Source organism: Bacillus rossius, chromosome 1, assembly GCF_032445375.1.
Source record: "Bacillus rossius redtenbacheri isolate Brsri chromosome 1, Brsri_v3, whole genome shotgun sequence".
Taxonomy (NCBI): Eukaryota; Metazoa; Arthropoda; class Insecta; order Phasmatodea; family Bacillidae; genus Bacillus; species Bacillus rossius.
This window is the reverse complement of record NC_086330.1, coordinates 117,318,172-117,341,805: the sequence shown is the minus strand read 5'-3', so window position 1 is coordinate 117,341,805 and position 23,634 is coordinate 117,318,172. Positions and strand designations below refer to the sequence as shown.

At 36.1% G+C, this 23,634-nt stretch overlaps 1 protein-coding gene across 2 annotated transcripts in view; it reads left to right on the top strand.

The window, feature by feature from the left end:
* Positions 1–23,634, top strand: part of LOC134542984 (serine/threonine-protein kinase SMG1) — a 322,401-nt gene that overhangs the window by 11,231 nt on the left and 287,536 nt on the right. For both annotated transcript variants that reach the window (XM_063387640.1, XM_063387630.1), the window contains exons 6-10: positions 3,173–3,751; positions 12,123–12,301; positions 18,084–18,232; positions 19,073–19,229; positions 23,017–23,188. In XM_063387640.1, the coding sequence (XP_063243710.1) occupies positions 3,173–3,751; positions 12,123–12,301; positions 18,084–18,232; positions 19,073–19,229; positions 23,017–23,188 (1,236 nt within the window). The remainder of the gene's footprint in view (positions 1–3,172; positions 3,752–12,122; positions 12,302–18,083; positions 18,233–19,072; positions 19,230–23,016; positions 23,189–23,634) is intronic.

Sequence of the window (23,634 nt, the reverse complement as noted above, 5' to 3'; positions counted from 1 at the left end):
GACATTCTGGGATAGATCCTGCTAGGGAATTGCACTTGAATTGCCTTGGTGGGAGGCCAGTGGTACATACATCAAATGTACCGGTGCATTGGTACGGAGCTGCTGAAATTATATTACAGCAGGTTTATGTTTTGTCAAGGCCATCGCTAGGCGACCTGTAGCTTCTGTTGTGGTGTTTACAGTTAACAAAACAATAACTTCAATATGTTTTTGTGTGTTATATATTATTCAGCATTCATTTTAAAACATTGCCAGTAAACGTTTTCAATAACAAACATTTATTTTGAATTTTTAAAGACAGTTTTGAAACGGCCATTTGTAATTGGCCGGAGTTTTTCAGCAACATGGCCATTTCGAACCTTTGTGGTTTTTAATAAAATAAAATTTTAAGTTTATGTTTTAAAAATTCTTATTTTAACTGAAATATATCTCCTATATCAATAACATTATTTTTTTTGTAACTCAGAAATGTAGGTAGTGCCTACATAGGAGAAAAGTTATGCCCAAGCCCTATTATGTAAACAATGCAGTATGTGAATTTTCTAATTTAATTTTAGATTGTTTAATCTCTAAATGTTAACATTTATTTAAATGTACTTCAAATGTAGTTAGATACATATTAATACTGTAAATTAATTTTAACGGGAGTAGTATCTTGATTAAAGTGGTGGTCAGCAATCACACTTACCTATTTGGAAAACAAATTATTTATTTATTAATATACTCTCTAATTGAAAAAAAAGTTTGTGACTATTGCTGTTTTGATTAGCGCTCTGTTTTACTTGAACGAATTTGAGCGTTATTTTGAGGGATGGGTGTTACAATGTTTGTCTAGATAGTTGGGATAAAAGATTTCAATCATTTTTTTTTCTTTGACATGGCTTTAACTGTGTTTTTAGGTTATCTATAGACCCCTTGCCGGTCATTACCCCGTATAATCTGGAGTCTACTCTAATTGTAATTTCAGTAGATTTGTCACAGTCATCATTCTGTATCATGTATCCAAGCTTATCCTCTTAATCTTGATTGCATGATCCTCGATACATTGATCTAGTGGTACATGATTCTTGCTGTTTCAATTTAGTATGTCGTAAGATCCTGGACATAAAAAAAGCCGGAATATCACAGTACAAACAAATTATGTCAGGTATTATGTAAATTTTTCTTTTGTATACATTTTGCGATCATATTTTATTGTTATATCTCAATTTTTTGTAATGTTCAGGATCTTTCAGCATACTAAATTAAAACAGCAAGCATCATGTACCACATGATCATGCATCAGGATGAATATATAAACTTGGATATGTTATATTGTTTTTTAACCGTCTGTCTGGGTAGAGAATCACATTTGAATTTTCATGATCAAGTGCAGCTTCAGTAGAAGAGTTAAGTCCTCTTAGCTGTCGGTAAGTAGCTTAGTGAACCTGTGGCCAAGTTGAGCTGTGAAATTTTTACAATAATGTTATTATTATCCAAACTTCAATTCTTCCCCACTGCAACCATCTCAAGTTTGTCAGTACACCTATCCCTCACTTAGCACTACTAGTTCGTTCCTAAAAATGCTCGTGTTATTCAAAATCACGTATTTTGAAGCATTAGTTTCCATAAATAGCAAGGTTAATTTATTTAATGTGTTCCAAAATTGTGTAGGAAAATATACTTTACGTAATATAAGTGCATTGAATAACACTCAACTGTAAATGTGTCACACAATTTATCTTTATATCCAACTCCCATCGCACTTTGTATGACGAATACGACACCGCGTAACAGGAGATACGTGTTTATGTACTTAATCGTCAGTTGGCTGGCTGACTTGCCCGCCCGGGCGTGACCTTCAACTCACATCACATACCTTTCCAAACCATCCTTCACTGACAGTAAAACCGATATTACTGTCCGGATAATTACATTTTAATTTTTCAAAAATTAAAGTACTTATTCGCATATCACCACCTGGTTCACACCAATCCTGTCAAGCCAATGATTATTTTTTTCATTGCAACATTCATTTAACAACCTTTTCCACGTGAATCATCTGTTCATTTCTGTTTTGGTATCTAATGTCAAATATATTCCCGCTAGTACAACCAACAGCATCAGACTTATACGTATAAACTTTTGGTAAGAGTCCTTATTTTGTTCGATTGTGCGCATAGTTGACCTGCTTAAAACTAAAGTGCGACCAACATAAGCGTTCCCTTCATGACAATCTGCGTGCTGTTATACTTCTAGATTTGTCTCAAATACTTGAACACAATGCATTATTAGTGATCAAGCACGTACAGTTACCGGCAGCTGAATGGGCAGACGTTGCTTTTGTTTGAATGGCTAGTTTGGCTAACTGTATCCCATGGCACATCTGTTGTTTACAGAAGTTGAAAGAGATTTCGTGGCATTGTGCTCGACTTTTTTTTTTTTGCCTGCCTAGATTTTGTGGTAACTGAAATTTACAGATTTGCTATTGAAGACTGGGGCAGTAAAAGACGTGCTAAGTGAGGGATAGGTGTACAGGAGTGACTTGTCAGCACCAATAAAAATGCTAAAATCAGTTGCCTAGCTCCAATGGCCGGCCTGCTATGCCATTGAGTTCTCTGAATTCAGAAATCCATCCTCCTTTCCTGTACTCGACCAGTTATGCTGACTGGCACATCACAGCGGTGATAAACAACTCTGATAACATCTATGCTTTGAAAAACTGCTTGTAACAAAAAACTCCATTAGTCTAAACAAAATGCACCATTACAGTACAAAAGAAAAAAGGAAAGTGTTTAGTTTAAATAAAAATTTCATGATTCTGAAAACTTAACTATTTACTTTAAACAAATAGTATGTTGTAACAGTCAAATATTTTTTTCTTTTTCTAGGCACAGACTTGTTAATGCTTTATGTACTTGTTATTAATTATTGAAATCAAATTTTTACCAACAGTGTGTGCTAAATAGGAGAAAAAACTGACTATTCCACCCCACTTGTTGATTAGACACCTTGCAACCAGAGGCCTTATTAAAGATAAATTGATTCTTCTGTTTGACTAGGATCACATCATCATGCAAGAACATTCAAGTTAAGTAGCATTTAGGCAAATATGACTTTTTTTTTAAGGAACACTGCTTTTATCTAGTGTCCCCATCGATGGCTGACAGGAGGGTGTGTGGTTCCCCTGCAGGACTGTGTGGACATCCTGGTGGGCTGGCACCTGGACGGCAGCCAGTCGCCGGCCGTGGCACGCCACGCCCTGCACGGCCTCCGGCAGCTGCGCAGCTACTGGGTCGCCGACCTGCAGTTCTCCCTGACCCTGCTGCAGCAGTTCGTCGAGGACATGGAGGTGTGCGGGGACGACCTGGAGCGGGCGGACGGTCGCCCCAACTCCCCCGCCGGCGACCAGCCCGCCCCTTCCGTCCACGACACGGTGCTGCGCCTGACCAAGCTGGTGACGGTGTTCGACACGGTCGTGGCGACGCTCGGCCCGCACCTGAACCCCGCCTCCTCTTCTGCCGTGTCCTGGGCGTTCCTCGCCGACAGCCTGTGCAAGATACTGGCCACGGTGATTCAGGCTCTTGGCGTGGTGGTGTGGGAAGAGCTGGTAGTGGCGACCAACGAGTGCAGCTGCCTCCTGCTCGCCCATTTGCAGTCCAGGACCTCCGCGGCCAACGACCACCTCTACGAGCTGATCCACCTGCAGCTGGCGCTCGTTCCTCAGCTCAGTGATGTGGTGCTGGTCACCATGTTGAGGCTCGTGGGGAAGGTAAGCTTTATTTAATGACTTTACTTACTACTACTACTACTACTACTACTACTACTACTACTACTACTACTACTACTACTACTACTACTACTACTACTACTACTACTACTACTGCTGCTTCTACTACTACTGCTACTACTACTGCTACTACTACTACTGCTACTACTAATGCAATTTACTTGAAAACGGAACATTTACTACTTGAAAGATTCATGTAATGAGTGTAAAAAAATGTACATAAATTCAAAATAAGTAGCCTTGTAATTTTATATTCAACTTCATTATTTTTCAAAATATAAATTTAAAGGAAATTCGTATAGTTAAAAAAAGACATGAAAAATTAACATTATTTCATGTGTGAAATTAGCAGAATGAAATTTCACCTAACATTGAAGTCATTTAGAATTAAGAGTCATCTCATTCTATTTGATATATTTGTTTATCTAAGGTCATAAAATGGTTAAGGTCATCTTATATTTGAATGTACAGTGAAAGTCCGTTGTGTGAATACGGTCTATAACGTAACGATAATTACCATCGGCACCGTCAGTTTTGCATATGCTGCGTAGGATAAAAATTTCTGAAATAACGAATGCAGCGTGGGCTCATTTTCGCTATAGCGATAGATTACACACCTGTAATTTTGCTCTAAAACAATGAGAAAACATCTACAATTTCCTTAATAAATGAGAAACAACTTCGCACAATTCCACGCATCCGGCAAATGAAACAACACGCATGATGTGGCCGTCTTGGCAACACCGCACTAGGTGGGGCCCCACAGCGAGCATAGCTTGCCTCGCGTCGACGAAAGCAACAAAGCAATTGCAACAGGGCCCCGCTGCGAGCATTACTTATTTATAGGGATGGTGATTTTTTGTTTTCGCGAAATATATGCGAAAATATGCTAAATTATATTTTTCCGCTATAAAATGTGAAATCTAGACAATTCTGAGATAAATGCAAATTCAAGGTAAAAACGTAGATTCGTCTTCACTCTACACAATTTATTTACTGAATGTATTTCGTTTCTGTTCAGTATCAAAAGAAACCATCATTTTATGGCATATTCAGCACAAGTATCTTATTGTCACGTCATTCACAACTATTGTTCGTAATTATTGAATGATGAATGGCCATCTGTGCCTCGCGATTGTAAACAAAGCAAAGAACAACTAGCTGTAAGAGTGTCCGTCATCTTGCAGAGTACAAGTTTTTAGGCCACCACATTGGGACATCTCTGCTTCGCCGCGCTAACAATTGTAAGTCCCATTTTCTGGCTGTGTTTCATGTGAAAGCCGCGTTCTTGTGTAGTCTGTGGAAGGTGGTGTGTTTACAAATACGTGTATACTCATGAATGTGTTTTATACTGTTATTTTTCGTGGTAAAAATGGGACGAAACGTAATTTCCATTCGCAAACGCATAAATGAATACAAAAGTGAACAGTTCTACGAAAGTTATGCAAATATTTTAATGTGCAATTTATGTAATCACCGTCTGGAGTGGAAAAAAAAAGATGTCCTACTTGAAAAGCACATTAAATCTGAGGGACATCAGGCTGCAAAAAAAAAAAAAAAAGATTCACCTAGAAATCGGATGGAGAAAAAAAAGTCAGTAAAATGGCAAGCAACGGTTTCTGGCATGATTGAAAACCAAAAGAAGTCAAAATTAAAAAAAAATAAATGAAAAAATGAGTTTCAATAACATTATTTGTGCACTCTACATCAACTATGGCCATGAACACGGCTAAAAACTATTTATTATAATTTTAAGTATTCAATTTATTGCACTCATAAGTGCTAAAAAGTTGTTTGTAAACCTGCCAAGATAGGCTATCTTTGTAGTTTTGCTAGATCTTTATTTCTGTGGTTGTTAATAATTAATGTGTGTATTATTTAATGCTTTTTAAAAATATACTTCTCTTCAGTAATGTAAAATGAGAGAATTGGCTAAATCTTGTTTTTAAAAATGCTACAAAATGCTAAATGTTATTATTTTAAATGCTATAAATCACCATCTCTACTTATTTAGAATCACGCCGACTGTAGTCCGTAAATGAGTATAACTCGTCTCACACTTGCATCGTAACTTTGCGTACGGTGTAGTTATGGGGAGTTGACGAACACGGAACTTGTCGAGCTCGTCTCTTCTAATCAAAACGAAGCGGCGTCTGAAGATAATGACAATAATGACGACGAACCAAGTGACGTATCTGTTCCGTCAAAAACGTCAATGATGGAGGCACTTGATACAGTCAGTCGCTTTTATCAGCATACAAATGCTTCGACGAAAGATTTGATGAACTTCCAAGAGGTCCAGTCGTTTATTTTGTCCGAAAGTCTATTGAAATCAAGGCAAACGAAAATTGATTGGTTTTTTTAAAAAGTTATTTTTAATTTTGTGTTATTTTCCAAGGGTCTGTACGAGTGATTATTTTTGTGTTACTGACCAATTGTCGGAAAAATATTTTATATAATTTGTATGGTTTTCCAACGTAATTAGAGATTTTTTAAATTTTTTTTTGTGTTTGACATTTTTCATAGGTGTCAACGTGAGTAATAATGTGACAAATTTTAAAATAAATTTCACTTCATCTTTGAGTTTACGTATTGTTAGTAAGAATTCAAAACTTTGCAAATATGCACCCAATATCATCAGCTTAGCACACATGCTCCAGCAAACCAGCTGCGGTCAAAGCGACAGGAAGCGGCCGGCATGACCTTGCGTGACCTCGCCCGCCGTCTCCATGTAAACAAACAGCTGTGCGCTTAGCCACGATGTGCGTGACGGCCTTATCAGGGCCACGCGGTCTCATATTTCGCAGTCGGCAAGTGCTGATATAGCTTGAAAATGTTATTTTAGTAAGTTTTATGTATATTTCCTTTACTTTTGTTGTGAATTTCCATAGTAAATAAAGTGAGAAAATAATATATTTTAAAAATGCTACAAAAATAAGATTTTTTTTTAAATTTTGACTATAACGAAAATTTGCTATAACATATACTTTTGGCGCCGTTATAAATTTACGTTATAACTGACTTTTAATTGCAGTGTTTGAGATAGCTATGAGTGTTTCTGCTGCGTTGACGAGAGAAATTGTGAGTTCAGCTGATCTGATTGTAGATGGTGTTGGTTTGGATAAACTGAATTTATGCTACGTGACTTGGGCCAGAATCTCCGTTACCGTTTTGCTTGCACCTCAGTGGGCGGACATAAACTTGGTTTGGAAGATATAATTTTTTCAAGTTTATATTTCAAGAAGTAAACTATTCGTTTAAACATGAAATATTTGTGTACTCCCCCAGCGCTTTGTATAGGACTTTGCTAGATGGACGTTTTTAGTAAATTTAAATTGGTGTATTTTTTTATGTAGTAATTTTTTTAAATTATATCTTTGAATATAAATGCAGTGATTTTTTTATATCTTTTAGCAACTGCTGGCAATTTAGGAATAATCATTTTATAAGATCTTTATTCAAATATTGTTACGTAATTCAATATTTTTGATGAAAATAAATTTTTATTTAAACAATCTTTTTTAATTTTTTTGTATTATACCTTTTAGCATTTACTGTAGTGACAAATGTTTGTGGGTTACAAAGAAATATTTTGGACTCAATATTTTAATTCATGTTTGCATGAAAACCAAGCCTTTGGTAAAATATTGCGTCAAATAAAACAGAGTTATTATAATTAACACAATTATTTTTGATTCCATAAAATTCCCACTTTGACACCGTAATGTATTTGTTCTGCCTTTTAAGGATGTGCTTTTTTACATTATTTTTCTTAACACTCGGGCTGGGTTCATGTTCATACTTTTGGTATCAGGTTGGAGTATGTTTTAAATTCTATTTCAATAAAACCAGTGGGGTGTATAGTGTTTTATCTACCAAGTGCAGAGGGTAGGTACCACAATCTGCATTTTTAATCATATTGGAATCATGGCTTTCAAGTGATAGCATAATGCATCGTGTTCAAGTAGTTGAGACAAAACTAGAATTATTATGACGAGCAGAATGTCATGAAGGCCACACGTTTGTCGCACTTTAGTTTTAAGCAAGTCAACTGTGCGTACAATCATACGAAATAAAGACTCTATCAAACGTTTGTATAAGTCTGATGCTGTTGGTTGTACTAACAGATGATACCCATGGCAAAGGTTGTTAAATGAATGGTGCAATGAAAAAGAATCACAGGGCTGACAGGATTGATGTGAATTAAGTGGTGATACACGAAAAAGCACTTTAATTTTTAAAAAATTAAAATGTATAATATCCGGACAGTACTATTGGTTTTACTGTCAGTAAAGGATGGTATGGAAAGTTTGCGAAAAAGGTACGTGACGTGAGTTGGTCACGCCCAGGCGGGCAAGTCAACCAGCCAACTGACGATAACTATCTCCTGTTACGTGTTATCGTATTTGTCATACAAAGTATTCAGTGGTGTGACATATTTATAGTTGATAGTTATTTTATGCATTTATATTACGTAAAGAATATTTCCCTACATATTTTGGAACACATTAAGTAAAATTAGCCTTGCTATGTATTGGGACCAATGCTTCAGAATATGCAATTACTAGAGACATGCAGTTTTGGGGTTTATTTTATAGCAAAATTCGTTGTTATTTACTCTTAAAAGTGGTGTTATCATACATCAAAAGCGGTATTATTTTTAAATAGTTTTAGCACTATAAATTAAAAAATTAAGCTAAGCATACCTTGAAATTTTGGACTCATTCTTGCATTGTACAGTTGCACTAGCAGCAGTAATTTACAATCAAATTTACACATAACTTTTTACATACAGTAATTGAAAATATTTTAGTATCTATACCAGCAAGAATAAATATGAAGTGTCTAAAATAGTGACATAATCGCATGGGACAAAATCCTCAAACTTTAGCTCTCGAAAGCAAAAATAGCCATGATACACAAATTTGTCTTGCGGTATGTTAGGACTGTGTTATATAAGGACAAAAATCGTTCACAGTCAACGTTTGAAAAAGGCATCCAGATAGCTTCAAGACAGCTGGAAGCAAACAATGGTTGTGACAGCTTTACTACATTCAATGACTTCACTACATCCACTGAATTGTCTGTTTCTATTTGTTTTGTAACAATGTTCTGAAGCTGACCAAAACCAGCTGTTAATTCTTCAGTGCTTATGGAGTAGAGACTATGGACAGTTTTCAGTTTCTGCACCATTTCTGGGTTTAATTTAGCAAGCAATAAACTTTCCTGACCAAAAATTTGAATTGCTTCAAATCTCTTTCTACTCGGGTCAGTTGTCATGCGAGAGTTCAGTTTGGAAAGGGCTTGTGTTGCTGTTCTTGTGATGGACACTTTAGCTTCAGCAGCTTTAACAGGGGGCATGTTAGACAAGGCTCTACTGGTTGCCTCAAAATAAATGCCACGAGTGATTTCAATTTTTTTTTTATATCTTGCAAGTCCCCATATAGTGAATGGGCAGTTGGATACAAAGAACCTTCAAGTTTCTTTATTACCTCTACAAGGCTCTTGGCATGCTCTTTCACAAAGACAGCTTGACAAAGAATGAGAGAAATGTCATTTTCTGTAAGTGGACACAGAAGCTCAACCCCTGAATTTTGTGTTGCCTTTAGTCCATCTGTTTTTCAGAAATCAACAATGTCATGTATGTAGTTTGCTATATAAAAAATGCTGTTTAACCAGGAATTCCATCTAGTAACAACAGGAAGTGGGAACAATAGACGTTTCTCTCCATGCTTTTCTTCAAGAAAGCTAGCATACAAGTGCCTTCTTTTCCTGGTGTTGTTGAACACATTTTTTATTTTTCTCGTAGCATTGTTCAACTCAGGCAACTCTTTCACCCAGACATTGCCAACAAGGTTTAACTTATGTGCCCAGCACTGGACATGCGTTAACTGGTCTCCAAGGATTACTTCGAGAGTACTAACAGCCTTGGTCATATAATGAGCAGCATCGGTTACTTTTGAGAGCACATCACCATACTGTACATTGTGCATTTTGAGTGAATCTAAAATTTCCCTCACACAGTTTGTGGCATTAGCAGCTTCAATAAAGTGAACTCCTGCAACAAATATTTCTGGTTTATCCTGTTGAAGATTCAGAATTCTAAATAAAAACAAAATACACACCTACCCATTTTATCTGTTGTTTTGTCTCACAGCATGTAAATTTTTTTGTCCTTTAATGAAGTTTTGGCATCTTCAATTCTGCATTTGGCTATGTCCCCTAAATATTTCTCACGGACTGTTCTCGCAAGTGACAGGTCTCCAGCACCTTCGATGTGTTTGTTCAGCCATGCCCTGATATTAGGATCATCAAGCTTTTCAGGGGTATATTTGCCTTTATAAGTTCTCTGTTGTTTCCTTTATAAATTCCACTTTTTGTCTTTTTGGACATTATTTTTTGCTGTCTGAAACCCTGAAGATATTGACGACTGGCGTTCAGACGTACTAGATGAGCCTTGCAATGAAGATACACGCTTCTTGTGTTTTTCACTGCCTACATGTTTTTCACATGAGTCTTTCCTATCCCAAGAGACTGTGGCATTGCAGTGACGACAAAAAAGGGGGGTTGAATCACTAGCATAAAGTCAGTGTTGAGAAAATTCAGAGGCTCGCTGTTTTGCAGTTACCGGCACTTTAGGCATTTTAATAGACCTAATGTTTTAGCCGAAGTTTAAATTGTACACCTTTAATTTGTTTCACAGATGTTGAAAACTATCTAACAAAATTCAACCCGTTAAACTTTAACTTGCGCGCAACAGAATGTTAAGAATCATCACCGTGTTTGCATTTTAAATTTGGTATTTGGTTAATAAACATGGACGCAATGATGCAGTGGACAAACAACGCCAAAGACTTTATAAGAGAACTATATAAGAGAACAATGCTTCGAGAAATAACCTGCTGTTAACTCCGTGATAATCGACTGTCCAGGCGAGTCGAATATCAAAATATATCAAACATACACACGACTGCTTGCTCGCGAGCACGACCACAACACCATTTTGTTCAAGATCTATACGATCTGTGCCATCAAACGACTTATTTCAGCAATGGAAAACTTGTGTGCTGTGTATTGTTCATCAACTTGCTATACACTGTGTGCGTAGTTATCTTTGGTTTTTTTGTTGTTTCACGATTTTTACTGTATTTACAAATTGAATTGCCGTGTTCGAATGAGAAAAATGTTCTGACTGTTCGCCGAAAATTCAAGGATTTCGTGTTATTATCCAAAATGTGAGAAATTCGCGTTATTCTTAAAAATGTACTCAAATTCGCGTAAAAATTTGTTTTATTGCAATTGCGAAATATGCATGTCTCTAGCAATTACGGATAACACAAACATTTTTAGGAACAAATTAGTCATACTAACACTAAGTGAGGGATAGTTGTACTTAGTGTTATATTCTTTCCAAAATCAAATTCATAATTTTTAGTAGGCATAGATGTACATTTTTGTATTAATGTACTAAAAAATTTAGACTCAATATTATTTATATTTTTTGTAAGTACTACGAGAGAAACACTGAAAAATGCCTGCTGCCACTTTCTGCGTTGACTTCCAGCTGTCCAGACTATATTTGATCCACAATGTTGTATATAACAGCATTCCATTTTAAAAGGTATATAAGGGGTCGTCCATTAATCACGTGATGTTTTTTTAGCAAATTTTTAACCCCCCCTCCCCCCTAGTGATTTGTGGTGAGGTTTCAGACTACCCCCCCCCCCCCTCCCCCCCAATAAATCACGTGTATTTTTTTGGTACAAAATATTTTTAAAAATTTCAGAATATTATCTTTAAATATAGGTATAATCTAATTTAATTCTGGAAAATTAAGCACAGTGATAAAAATGTCCAGACACACATTAAGGTTGCAGGTTTATTCTCACTGGCATAAAAATAATAAAGAAAGGCTTATATGTGATATACGCATGTATTCGGAGCCAAAATCACAGTCTTATAGGCGACTGGCAAGCCTAGCCGGGTGGTTCATGTTGCGGCGGGCGGGGATATTGTTGCCTGGCTACGGCGAGTCAAGGTCACGCGTCCCTTTTCGGTTTAGTAGAAATAGCGCGAAAAAATAAATTCACGTGATATCTCTCTACACCCCCCTCCCCCCTTGTGATATTTCGTGATTTTTCCCGACACCTCCCCCCCCCTTTCGAGCCTCACGTGATTAATGGACGATCCCTAACAAGTGATTTAATCCATTTTTTGGCACTTGTTTTTTGGTGTTTGTTATATTTTTTCTTGTCATTCATAAGGGTAGCATTCATAATCAGTTTTGGTTGGTTATAAATATTTACAGTATATGCTTGTCCACTGATAATAACGAGTCTGCTCTCTTGTTTAGACTGTCCGTGAAGTCAGTGCTAACCTGCCCCTTGAACTGGTTCAGAAGCTATTGGGTCCGGGATCATCGCTTTTGAGTCTGAGATTTTCACCATCTTTTACCATTCAGAACGAAGTGGTGGGTGTGTACCAAAGTTTCCTTAACCTCAAGAACATTAATTTGCTGCAAGAAACATACAGGTAGGTGCATGCAGTAGATTCATTGCATAGATTGATTTCTTTGTGAATTAGTCATGTTGATTTTCCCCCCTTCAGCTCACAAATGTGCTTAACACTGGAAGGCTTTAACTAGTACCCTCTCCAACCAGAACGTACTTTAATAAAGAGAATGAAATTTATGATTGTGATGAATGAGGATTAGTGGGTTGGGGATTCTTCTAGTCTTTAACTGGTAACAACTTCTGTAAATTGGACTGCTAGCCAAAACTTGAAGAATAATTAGTTAAACTTACACCACTTTCGGTTTCCTTGACATTTGGTCGAACTACTGCGAGCCACTCTCCTCTTAATAAATACATGACTTTAACCTTTCAAAGATTACTGTTATCTTTCAACTTAATAACTGTCACTCTAAATTATTCTTTATGATACTTGTATAAATTAATTATCAGATTCCTCTAGAACTCTTAAGTTGAACCTCATGACTAAACTTTAATACTAACAGACCAGACCTTAAGTTTGGCACGTAACTTATCCTAGCTACATTTAATTAAACCAAAAGATGACAACTTAACTGGTGCAGCTATCCCACGATGACCTCTCTCTCCCTGGATCTCTGATCTCTTGCAGATTGACGCCTGCTACGCCTCCATCAACTGCTGGATTACCAAGATGCATAACCAGCCACCCCCACTCCCTTGTTACCTCCCGTTATCTACTGAATAGCCCGCAGTCTGCAGTTTCCCAACCACCGTGGCCTTGCTCCATTACGCAGTCCTGCAGTTCAGCATAACACCTGCCTCTCACTCTTTCGCTTGTGTGCGGCCTGGCACATAACAGTTTTGTAACTGGCTGCACTCAAACAAAAAAGATAGCTGTCAACCTTCAATATTCGTAATAGAAGAGTGACATAGCCTATCTTTACACTGACCTATTTTAGCTTACTTAAATAAAAAAATTTCCAAAATTAAATGTAAACCTTAAGGAAAATGGCAAACTCCCAACTAAGATTCAGAAAAATGGCTTCATAACATGTAGGGATGGGCGAATCAAATCCTCAAATACCAAGTATTGGTATTCAAAGGATTCCTTATTCTATGTAAAAGATTTGAAAAAAAAAATTACAGAAAATAAAGTAAACTAAAAAATTCAACACTGATAACCTCTGAAGTTTACTAATTCAATTTTTTTCTTAATGTCTATCCTGTTAACATTCTCCAAGCTATATATAATATGTATTGATTCTAAAAACTTTATTTGTGAAACAAACATTTAAAGTGTTGAATGTTTCAACATCATAGTTAATATTTAACCATTGTAGCAAGGATCAAACCATGCTAACTGCTATTATTTTTGTAGCAGCAAACCACGGTCTGATTACCATTTTTGTTTTGCTGGGTGGATCTTTAGGTTTCACCAGTTTATTAGAAATGAACAAAAACAAGGCGTGATTCCGTCTGAAATATAATTACTCCATACTGAGGAAACTTATAACAGATACAAGAAAATTTAACGTACAATATTAATTACATTCTTAAACAGCTCTCAGGTATATTAAAAAAAAAAATTATTGGCCGGCCGTACATGGAATTATCAAAAGTTTCATTTACTAAAAATACATAAACCATAAAAAAAAAAACCATATATTAAAACTATCCCAGTTGAGGTATGTACTTAAAGTCCAGAAATTATGTTTGTATGATTAACTTTGTTTGACGGCATAATTTAAAGAAAGTTCAAAAAAGGGCCAAAAGATACAGAAGCACCGGAGGTCGCGGCTTCGTTTCCCGGAGATCACGCGGGAACATGATGCCAGGGCGCTTGTGTCCTGTTGTGGAAGGGAGATGAAAATGCCAATTCGGCGTCCGGCTCTCGGACCCTGTCTGGAACAGTCCGAATCAAAACTGATCAGAACTTGTACACAGACAGTATACGGGGCAGAAAATGACCGGAAAAGTTAAGGGGACGTTGGGGAAAGTCGCGGATCGTCACTCACCAGACAGGGAAGTTGACTTCTATTTACAGATGCGTCGCGAGCCAGGAACTGGGTCCCGCGAATACGCGGCTGGGCGCGGTTGATTTCTTCATTTCAAAAGAAATAATTTAAAAGAAAAATAACTATTACACTTTGTACTACGCAGACGGACTAAACTACTTAAAAAAGATTATAGGGATAGCATCCCTTATTTAGGCGACTACATAGTCGGTTGCGGCCGGATGGAAGTCTTGCAGTGTCTCGTCGACTCGCCGATAATCGCAAAATGGTCCATCTGCAGTCGCGACGCGAAGTGTCCTGCGGAGAACCGCGTCTCGTAATTAAAAGTAAATCTTGAATCAAAAGTGGAGGGGAGGGGGCTGGGAGTCCGGACCGAAAGGTCCCGAAGTTCCCCGAGTGGGCGTCATAAAAAAACTCTGACTGATGTCTCTAAGTTGGTAACACTGGCCGACTTTAGCGCTACCTGTTGAGGGGTGTCTGAAATAAAAAAAGAATCGCCTCTGCCAAGGCGTCTGCTTAAACCAAGGGTTAAAGGGGCAGTCAGGTGCTACACTCTGGCGGCCTACAACAGGGTAAGTTGGCTGGGCGGTTAGTGAGTTTGCCGCTAGGTATCGTGTGCGGTCTATCTTGGCACACACATTTTTATGCAAGGCGTCCTTGGAGACGGTCGCTGTCTGCTGGTGTTTCTGACCGGTCATTGGCCTTAGGCGAATTCTTAGAACTGAAGGAGGGGGGGGGGGGGTGAGTAAAGGGGGGGGGGGGGAGGACGCAACGACGCTGGGAACAAGCGTCCATGACGTGCTTTTCGAGGAGAGAACCTAATACGTATTCGTGACAGTAAAGGCTATGGTCAGATCGTCTCTGAGAAATGGTAACAGCTCGTCCAGAGCTGTTGTATGCAGTTTTAGTCATGAAGTGAAGTAACGTTACAGGCCTGGGACGTGCCTGTAAGTGAGGGAAATTTTAAACTGGCAGCCAACAAAGTCTTAGATTTGCAAAAGATCCTATAGGTCTCTGGGAAAGGTGCTTCAGACTACTGGCACAAAGTTTAACTTAGGGGATTACACCAGCCTAACAAAGTGTAAATCACCCTTTAGTAACCAAATTATAAAGAAAAATTAAATTTCCAAAAATAAATTAAAATTTTATAATAAAAATTTAAAACAAATGTGTCGAAATACCAAATTTCCGGCACACCATAATGACATGCCATTATGAATTTTTTATAAACTGTTAACAGTGTATAAAAACATCCATTGTTTAAGCAGCCATTGTGTTTTATATTGCATTTTAATTTCGTTAATTAGTTTGTGTTTTTAAGTTATTGTTTTACCTCGCAGATTTGAGATTGGTGTTTTTTTTCTGTGTGTGTGTGTGTGTCTTTTCTTGGGTGGACATTTGTGGGCTGTCAGCAAGTACCTTGTCCTCAGTGTCTCATGTCTTTCTGACAAAATGGTTCTTTCACCATTATGCATGCAAACTGAAAAATATACTGAATATCATAAACTATATCCTATATGTTTAATTATTTTCCCATCGCTTATTAACTAACACAATTTGTTCACCATTCATTTCTCTGCCATTTTTTTCTTGCTGTATGTAATTGCTTAAAAATATTCTTAATTGCAGTCTGTGAATTGGCTTCAGGATTACTTAGGTAAAGTATGTATTGTAATGAAGTAGCTGGTTTAAACAGTCATGTATGGAAACACTTAAAGCAAAAACTTTGCAGTGTAATAAAATGGATTATAACTTGCCTTAGCCTCAAGTCACAGCTATGCATCCGGGTCTTAATAGCACTGTCTCCTTGCTGCGACGGCAAGGCTGCCTGGAACATGCTGCCAGAAACTTCATTACATTATTAGGGGTGTGCAAATACTCAAAATTGCAAATATTCGTGCAAATCAAATATTTGATTCGATTCACATTCGAAACCAAATTAGGTATTTGAAATTTTCAAATATTCGAAACAAGTTTTCGAATGTATTAAAATATTACTTTTGTTTGACAAAACGTGTGATATAATAGTATGTCGAACCTCGAGAAATCATTTTCCCGAGAGACTTAATGGAAGAAAAAAAACTGTAAGCGGACCTTTACTTACATCAAATTTTAGGTTAGGTAAATGGGCATGCTGAGAACAGTTAAAGCCAATGTAGCATGAAAATTATCATAAATGCGTACAATTTAAATACAAACTTTACGTGATGTGTAGCATAATTAATTTATTATATCCAGTTGTCCTTAGCACAATTTTTGGGCGAGCCATGTGCCATATAAAAGTGTAAAACTATTTAAAACAATGCCAGCGCATCAGCTTTCAATAATAACCTTTAAAAACTAATGCACACATACTCTTTGGTCACTATTCTATTAATTTTACTAATGCAAATCTAGAGAATTTTTTTTAACGATAGAAGAGTAAACGCAGCTGCCATCATGGCTACAGCAAAAAAGAAAACGTGTCCGTTTGTGGAGCAGCCCATGGCCAGAGAATTGTGTTGCTAGAATTGCTCCAGTGCAATCGCTTTTTAAACTACCGAAAATGTTACGTAAATAATTAGATAAAATTAAAAAGACACTATAAACAAAATTCATTAAAAATTATTTTGCCTTGACATGTTTGATTCCAAAAGACTCTGAGAACAGAATATTGACCATGCTTACGAGCATTTGTAATAAACAACTCTTCGATATATTGATTGGTAATCGCTTGACTATTTATTGCGGAAAATAAAACTGATACATTAAAGATCTGTTTACTTTCATAAACTTTTTTTGCCGTTTTTAATTTTCAGAATAAGAAGTGAAGTTCAGAACGTTGTTTTTCTGCTTCTGGGAACATTGTCACTTCCAAGAGGCAATGCCTGGATCCAGAACATGTAAAGGAATTGGTCTTTTTGCACTGCAATTTACGTAATGTTGATGGCAAGGTGTAGGCTTGGCTTTTGATGAAGACATTTCTATACCACTGATTGTGTTTTATTACTAAAACATTAGAAGAGACACAACAATTTACATGTTACTTGAGTAATAAAAATGTATCTGAAGCTAAAGAACATTACTCTTTTAAACAACAATTTATAATATGCCAAATTATTCAGATTTATACTTAGAACTTAATTTAAAAATATTCGCTATTCGCAAATATTTGAAATTATTTGATTCACATTTGATTTGCATTGAAAAAGTCACATTCGCACAGCCCTAACATTATGTCCAATGTTCTGGCAGCCATGTTGTAGGCTTAGTTGTTGCATGATCTTTTCAGCAGTATATATTCTGGTTTAGTTGTATTGCGGTCTGCTTCTTTCTGATCTTAGGATCTGCATAGTATGTTCTGTACAGTTATAGTGGAAATTTGGGTTAGTGTATGGATGATAATCCTGTTTTTACAAAATGATTTATCTTTTTGATACATCAATGTTCCCATGGTTTTGTTATTTTACTGAAGACTAGGGATTTTTCACTAAAAATGATACTATTATTTTCATTTCTGAATAAAAAACTATCTTATGTAACAATTATTGGGAAATAATGTTTTTATCTTAGTCTGAAACACTTAGAGAAGCAAATGAACTTTGGATCTGGCAGTCTATAACTAGTTCAAATAGTTATTTTGTTGCCATTCTAGTTATTTAAATTAACTTTGAGTTTGTCTGAAGTAATTTAGGTAACAATTCAGTTCAAAATACCTATGTATTGTACAATTCTGTGTAAATATTAAGTCATGTGGAAATTTAAGGAGGTGTAACTGAGAAAAACTTGTGTTGTGTTGACATTGTGAAGCCTTGGTTGCAATTTTAGGTATGTGTTGGGGGATTTGGAGAAAGCTTACAAGCTCGTGGTGCCGTCTGTGGAATTGAATGCTGCCAATCCACATTCTAGTACAGAGTACAGAATAGAAGATGCAGAGATGGTTATAATGTTTCACCTTAGAGCACTTGCTGATCTAGGTTGGTTTTAGTGTAATTCTTTTGATTATTTCATTATTTGTGGCCTGTATATAAGAATATTATGTTTTAATTTTGCACAAATTTAATGTCCTGGGTTAATGGTGTTAAAATTTAAAGGTACCTTATTATTCAGTGTAAGTCATTCTGTAGTGTTACTGTTAAAAAACTGAATACATTATGAGTACGTGTTTAATTTTATTATACTCTATCTGGTAAAAGTATATCATGCTATTATAGTTTCCAAACACTTTAAAGTGATACCATCTTGGAAAAGCCCGTGGTATGTCATAGATTTGTAAGACATCAACAAACTTCTGAAAGAAACTATTAAGTCCATTTTTTTAAAGCAATAATTAATAGTAACGATGTGTGTCACAATCATATCAACATGAACGTGTTAAATATTGCACCTTTCATATCTGTGACTAACTTCTCATTGTACAGGGCAGCTTGGTTAAATAAAATTAAAAATGTGTGACGTGACATTTAAAAATGCCTATTTTTTTTTTTTTAAATGGGGTGAATAGTTGTTAACCAAAGCCAGCCTTCATATTTGAATTTTCTACGTTCGTGTTGGGAGCAATTTTTGCGATCTTGGATCTGCATCTTTTTTCATTAAGTTATGTAATTCATTTAATTAAAATGAAAAATATGGTTTGAGTTTTTTGGCACTCTGTAGAAGACTGAACTTGCAGTTTGTACAATAAGTAGTGGTATATGTTTTTGCAGTGTGTTCAGATTGCCAGAAGATGGATTTTCTTATGCCAGATTAATAAATGTTACCTAAGAAAAATATTTTTAGAAGGAAGTTTCCTAAAAAAAATTACTTTTTTTCCATAGCAAATGCAAGCAATTCAATCATTGGAATGTGGGCCCTGCAACCCAGTATATTTGAGTTGCTGGCAGTGAAGCTCACCCCGTACCACCCTGACCTGGCGGCCTTCAGCCCGGCTCTACAGTACAGCCTTCTTTTTCTGCTGTACAGTCATTGCACAAGGTGAGTGCAATATTATACAAATATTATAATCGGGGATGGGGTCAGTATTGGGTGTTGTAAAGAGGGATGCTGCAAAGTTTATTTTTTGGAAGGTACATTTTCTTTTGTGTGCTGTGAGCTTAAATATTGGACCGCATAGATAAGAACATGCAAATGTATCAGTGTTCATTCATTACAAACAAGTGGCATAGAATTGTGTGTAATTTGAAGAGCTGTTAAGACATGGGAAAGAATTACTGTACCTCATGGTAGTATACGACCTATTCTGTACAGCATTTACAGATGGTAAATTGCATTGATAGTACTTCGGAATACAGACATGCAAAATGTTTTCAACAATTTGTGACATAAAATTATCAGTTTGTGTAACTGTACCCTTCTTATCTTGTCTTGAATGGTTTCTAATTATTGTAAAGTTACATTTTCTCGTAAACGGTGTACCATTATTCTGTATTAAAGCATGCTATATAGAATCACAATAATTTTTTTTGTTGGTGAATGTTTCTTATGTGCATGCCTATAAGATGTAATTAAATTTAAAATTTCACTTTGTGTTAGAGTTATTAAGGTATTGTTATTGATTTTTTTATAGTTAAAATTAGAAACTTCATCATGCATTGTATGTAGGCCATTATTGCTGAACTAGTAAGGAAACTACTATAGTCCCTATTTTTTTTTATAATTTTGACTAATATTTATTAGTATCTGCAAATCACACATCATTTTAAATAGGGTAGTGCAATTAATATAGAAACATTCAGATCATTCATTTATGTTTCTTATAGCAATAGTTAATAATGTATATGGAATAAAAGTAAGACAGTTAAATAAATATTTGAGTGCCAGTCAAATGTTCATTTGGTTAGTGGTAGTATGTATCTACTGTACTAGTTGAAAGTAATTATTTTTATTTACTGGAAAAATATTAATTCCATTTATTTAATTTTTTAGTCTTAAGCATTATATCCATGTAGTCATAAGGGATGACCTCTAAAATATTATGCCCTAATATATAAAATAACAAGTGTAGGTGAAATGGAACATAGCATAATCTTTATATAAGGTGACCATGAGTATAATACAGTCTCGATTATAAGATAATCTTTGTAAGATGGACACCATTGTAAGACAACTTTGAATATAAGGCAACTTTGAATTTAAAAAGGCCTCGAATGTTAACGACCAGAAACACATAAATCTTTGAATATAAGGTGACTTAGAATGTTAGATGACTTTGTACGTAAGGCGAGTTCAAACGTAAGATGAGTTCATATGTAATATGGGTATGTAAGACAGCATGAAATTAAGGAAGGTCTTGAATGTAAAAGACCCTGAATTTAAGATGACCTTGAATTTAAGATGTCCTTATATTACAAACACCTCAGATGTAATGCAAACCAGAAATATTAGAATATTTGAAATTTGTCAGTCTCAGTTATAAGGTGGCTGTGATTAAGATAATAAATAGGTAATATGATATATTAATATAAAATGACATACGGCCCAAAATTACTTCAGAATTAGTCAACAGACTAAAGAGTTGTATCATAAAATGTTTAGTGCCCGGTATTAAGGGCTCAAGTCAACTTGGTTTCCACTAGACTTGAGCCCTTAATACCGCCCCTAGAAAATTAGAATGCTATTTACTTTGCAAGTTTGTATAGAATTTTTTCTTTCAATTGTTTGGTCAGTTTATCAAATAGGTGTTGTGAATATTCTGTATTTATGTCAAATTACATTCATATATATATATATCTGTGTGTGTGTGCATGTGTGTTTGCATGTCTGCATGTGTGTGTGTGTGTGCATGTGTCTGTACATGTGTGTGTGCGCGCGCATGCAGGGGCGGATTTAGAGGTCTGGAGGCCTCGGGGCAACAGAGGAGCGGAGGCCCCCTGGGCCCAAATTATTTTCCAAATAAAATGAACAATTTTTTTCAGTCGAGTTTATAAATAAATAATATATTGTGAAATCAAGTAGATTTTCTTAGTATTTAAAAAACATACATAAATATAATCGGTGACAAGAATTATATGAAAAACATGTTTTTGTAATTGCACAATCAAATACGACATTCTGTGTATATTGTAGATTACAAGATAACGATGAAAATACTCACATCCATAAAAATTTGAAAGGATTTACATTTGTTGCACAATGTTCGTAAGTTCGCAGCTTCTCAGACGCACGAGAATGTATCAAATTCCGGGATTCCCTTCTTCAAGCACGCCACTCAGCGGACACTTGTCAACGCTACGACGGATCGTACAGACAATAAACGGGGGAAACAGGTACCGTCGTATCTCGTATCGACACGCAAATTCGGGGAATAGGCTGAATAGGCATTTCGATATTTTACTGATTGCCTGATTGGATTGAAAAAATATAGATAAATTATTTCTGTTAATATTTAACAATAATATAATCATGTATGGACAAAGTACTGTAGGTAAAGGTAAAACAGCGATAAAAGAATATCAAAGGAAAATATGTTTACTAGTGTTTACTTGTCGGGATTTGAAAGATTTTTTTTCCGAAGTCTCTATTGTGGGGGCCCTCCGTTTGTGGAGGCCCCGGGGCTTTCGCCCCGGTTGCCCTCCCCTAAATCCGGCCCTGTGCGCATGTTTGTGTGCACGTGTGTCTGCGCATGTGTGTGTGTGTGCATTTGTGTGTGCACGTGTGTGTGCATGTTTCTGTGTGTGTGCATGCATGTGTGTGTGCACATGTTCTTGTGTTTTTGTCTGTATGTGTGTGTGTGTGCAAATGTGCGTGTATCCACACATCTGTGTGTGTCTGTGTTCACATCTGTGCACACCTAATATGTAACAAAATTCTAAAAGAAAATTTTTTTTTTACAGTTCTGAAATCAATTCTCATTTATATGTGAACCTTAAGAATTTCTGTTATAATTTTTATGAATTTTCTCTGACTATTGTCCAATTTTCATTTCTTTCTTTAAAGAAATGCAGTATTCTTTGAAAAACTTATCATTTCCTCTTAAATATTACACTTTCATTTTAGGCAATGTATATTTCGGAAATTCATGATCATTTATTTATTTAATTCCTTTCAGCACTTACGGGATATCATCTGAAACAACCCAAAAAGTTTAATATTACTGTTTCTTCACTTCTTATTTCCTAGCTTACAGTCAAATACGGCCTTATTAGAATTTTACGTTATGCCAAGTTTCAGTAAACTTATGTAGTCAAATTATGCTCTTAGTCTTTAATAATTAAAGCATTTTTTTTTAGAATGGTTGTGCTTATGCTAAGTGATTTTGGGTTTTGAAATGATTCAGGATGATCCTGGCAAACCATGTTGATTACTAGTATAGTGTGTTCATGTTTGAGGCATACCTGGAGTCATATTATATTGTAGAAATATGTTAAATTTGAAAATTTTATTAATGTTGATCCAACTGATTAAATACATAAAAATAGGGTAATTTAAAAATAATTTTTGATTATTTCTAATTAGTTTTAATTTTAATTATAATTACAGATTATTTGTTATGTATAAAAGCATGGTACTATTTTTCAAAACCAAATCAAGATATATACCTATCAAATTATAATGCAATATTAAGGACAGCTGTGATGCATATAAAGCTAAAATTCATTAGGCTATTGTTGTATATATTGGTAACAAAGAATTGAAATAATATTCACATAAAAATTGTTTTGTCAAATATTGAATTATTCAATTTGAATTCAACATTATTGAATACTTTTCCCTTAACGAATTTACTGGGTGGTATGATATTTGTGCAATGACTTGTGTGCAGGTCGAGTCACTTTGTATCCAGCAGCAGCCTTGTCAGCACCAAGCAAGGCAGTTCCAGTGTTCGCGAACTGCTGTTCCTGAATGTGACTCTGGGATCCGGCGCTCCCACTGCATCGCCGACCTCTGGCCACCTGGCGGTCATTCTCAAACTGCTGGCCACCTTGATAGAGCAGGTTTGTTTTCAAAGTGGCTTGGCACTCTCCTATCAGCCCACCTACCTGGGCACCAGGAATGGGTCGGTACCGGTTCTCGGTTCTCGGTTCCTACGGTTCTCAGCATTTTAACTGGCACCGAGAACCGCATCTAAAATGTCGGTGCCGGTACCGGTACCGGCAGTATAGCAAAACCCTTTACGAAAATAGTCCTTCACTGCAACTTAACTGCAGCATGAAATGGCTCAACTCACGTCCAATTCACATATGGACTTCTGTGGAATAATATTCATCTCTAACTGTAAAATAAATTACACGTGAAAATATTTCATATTCTCGTCACATCTGTAAACAAAGTACGTTTTACAATCAAAACATAACAGTTGAAGGTGTCATAGATGTAGTTCATAGATGTGTGCAACTCTATAACGTGCCTCAGCAGAGATGTGAGAATAGAAGACGCCATG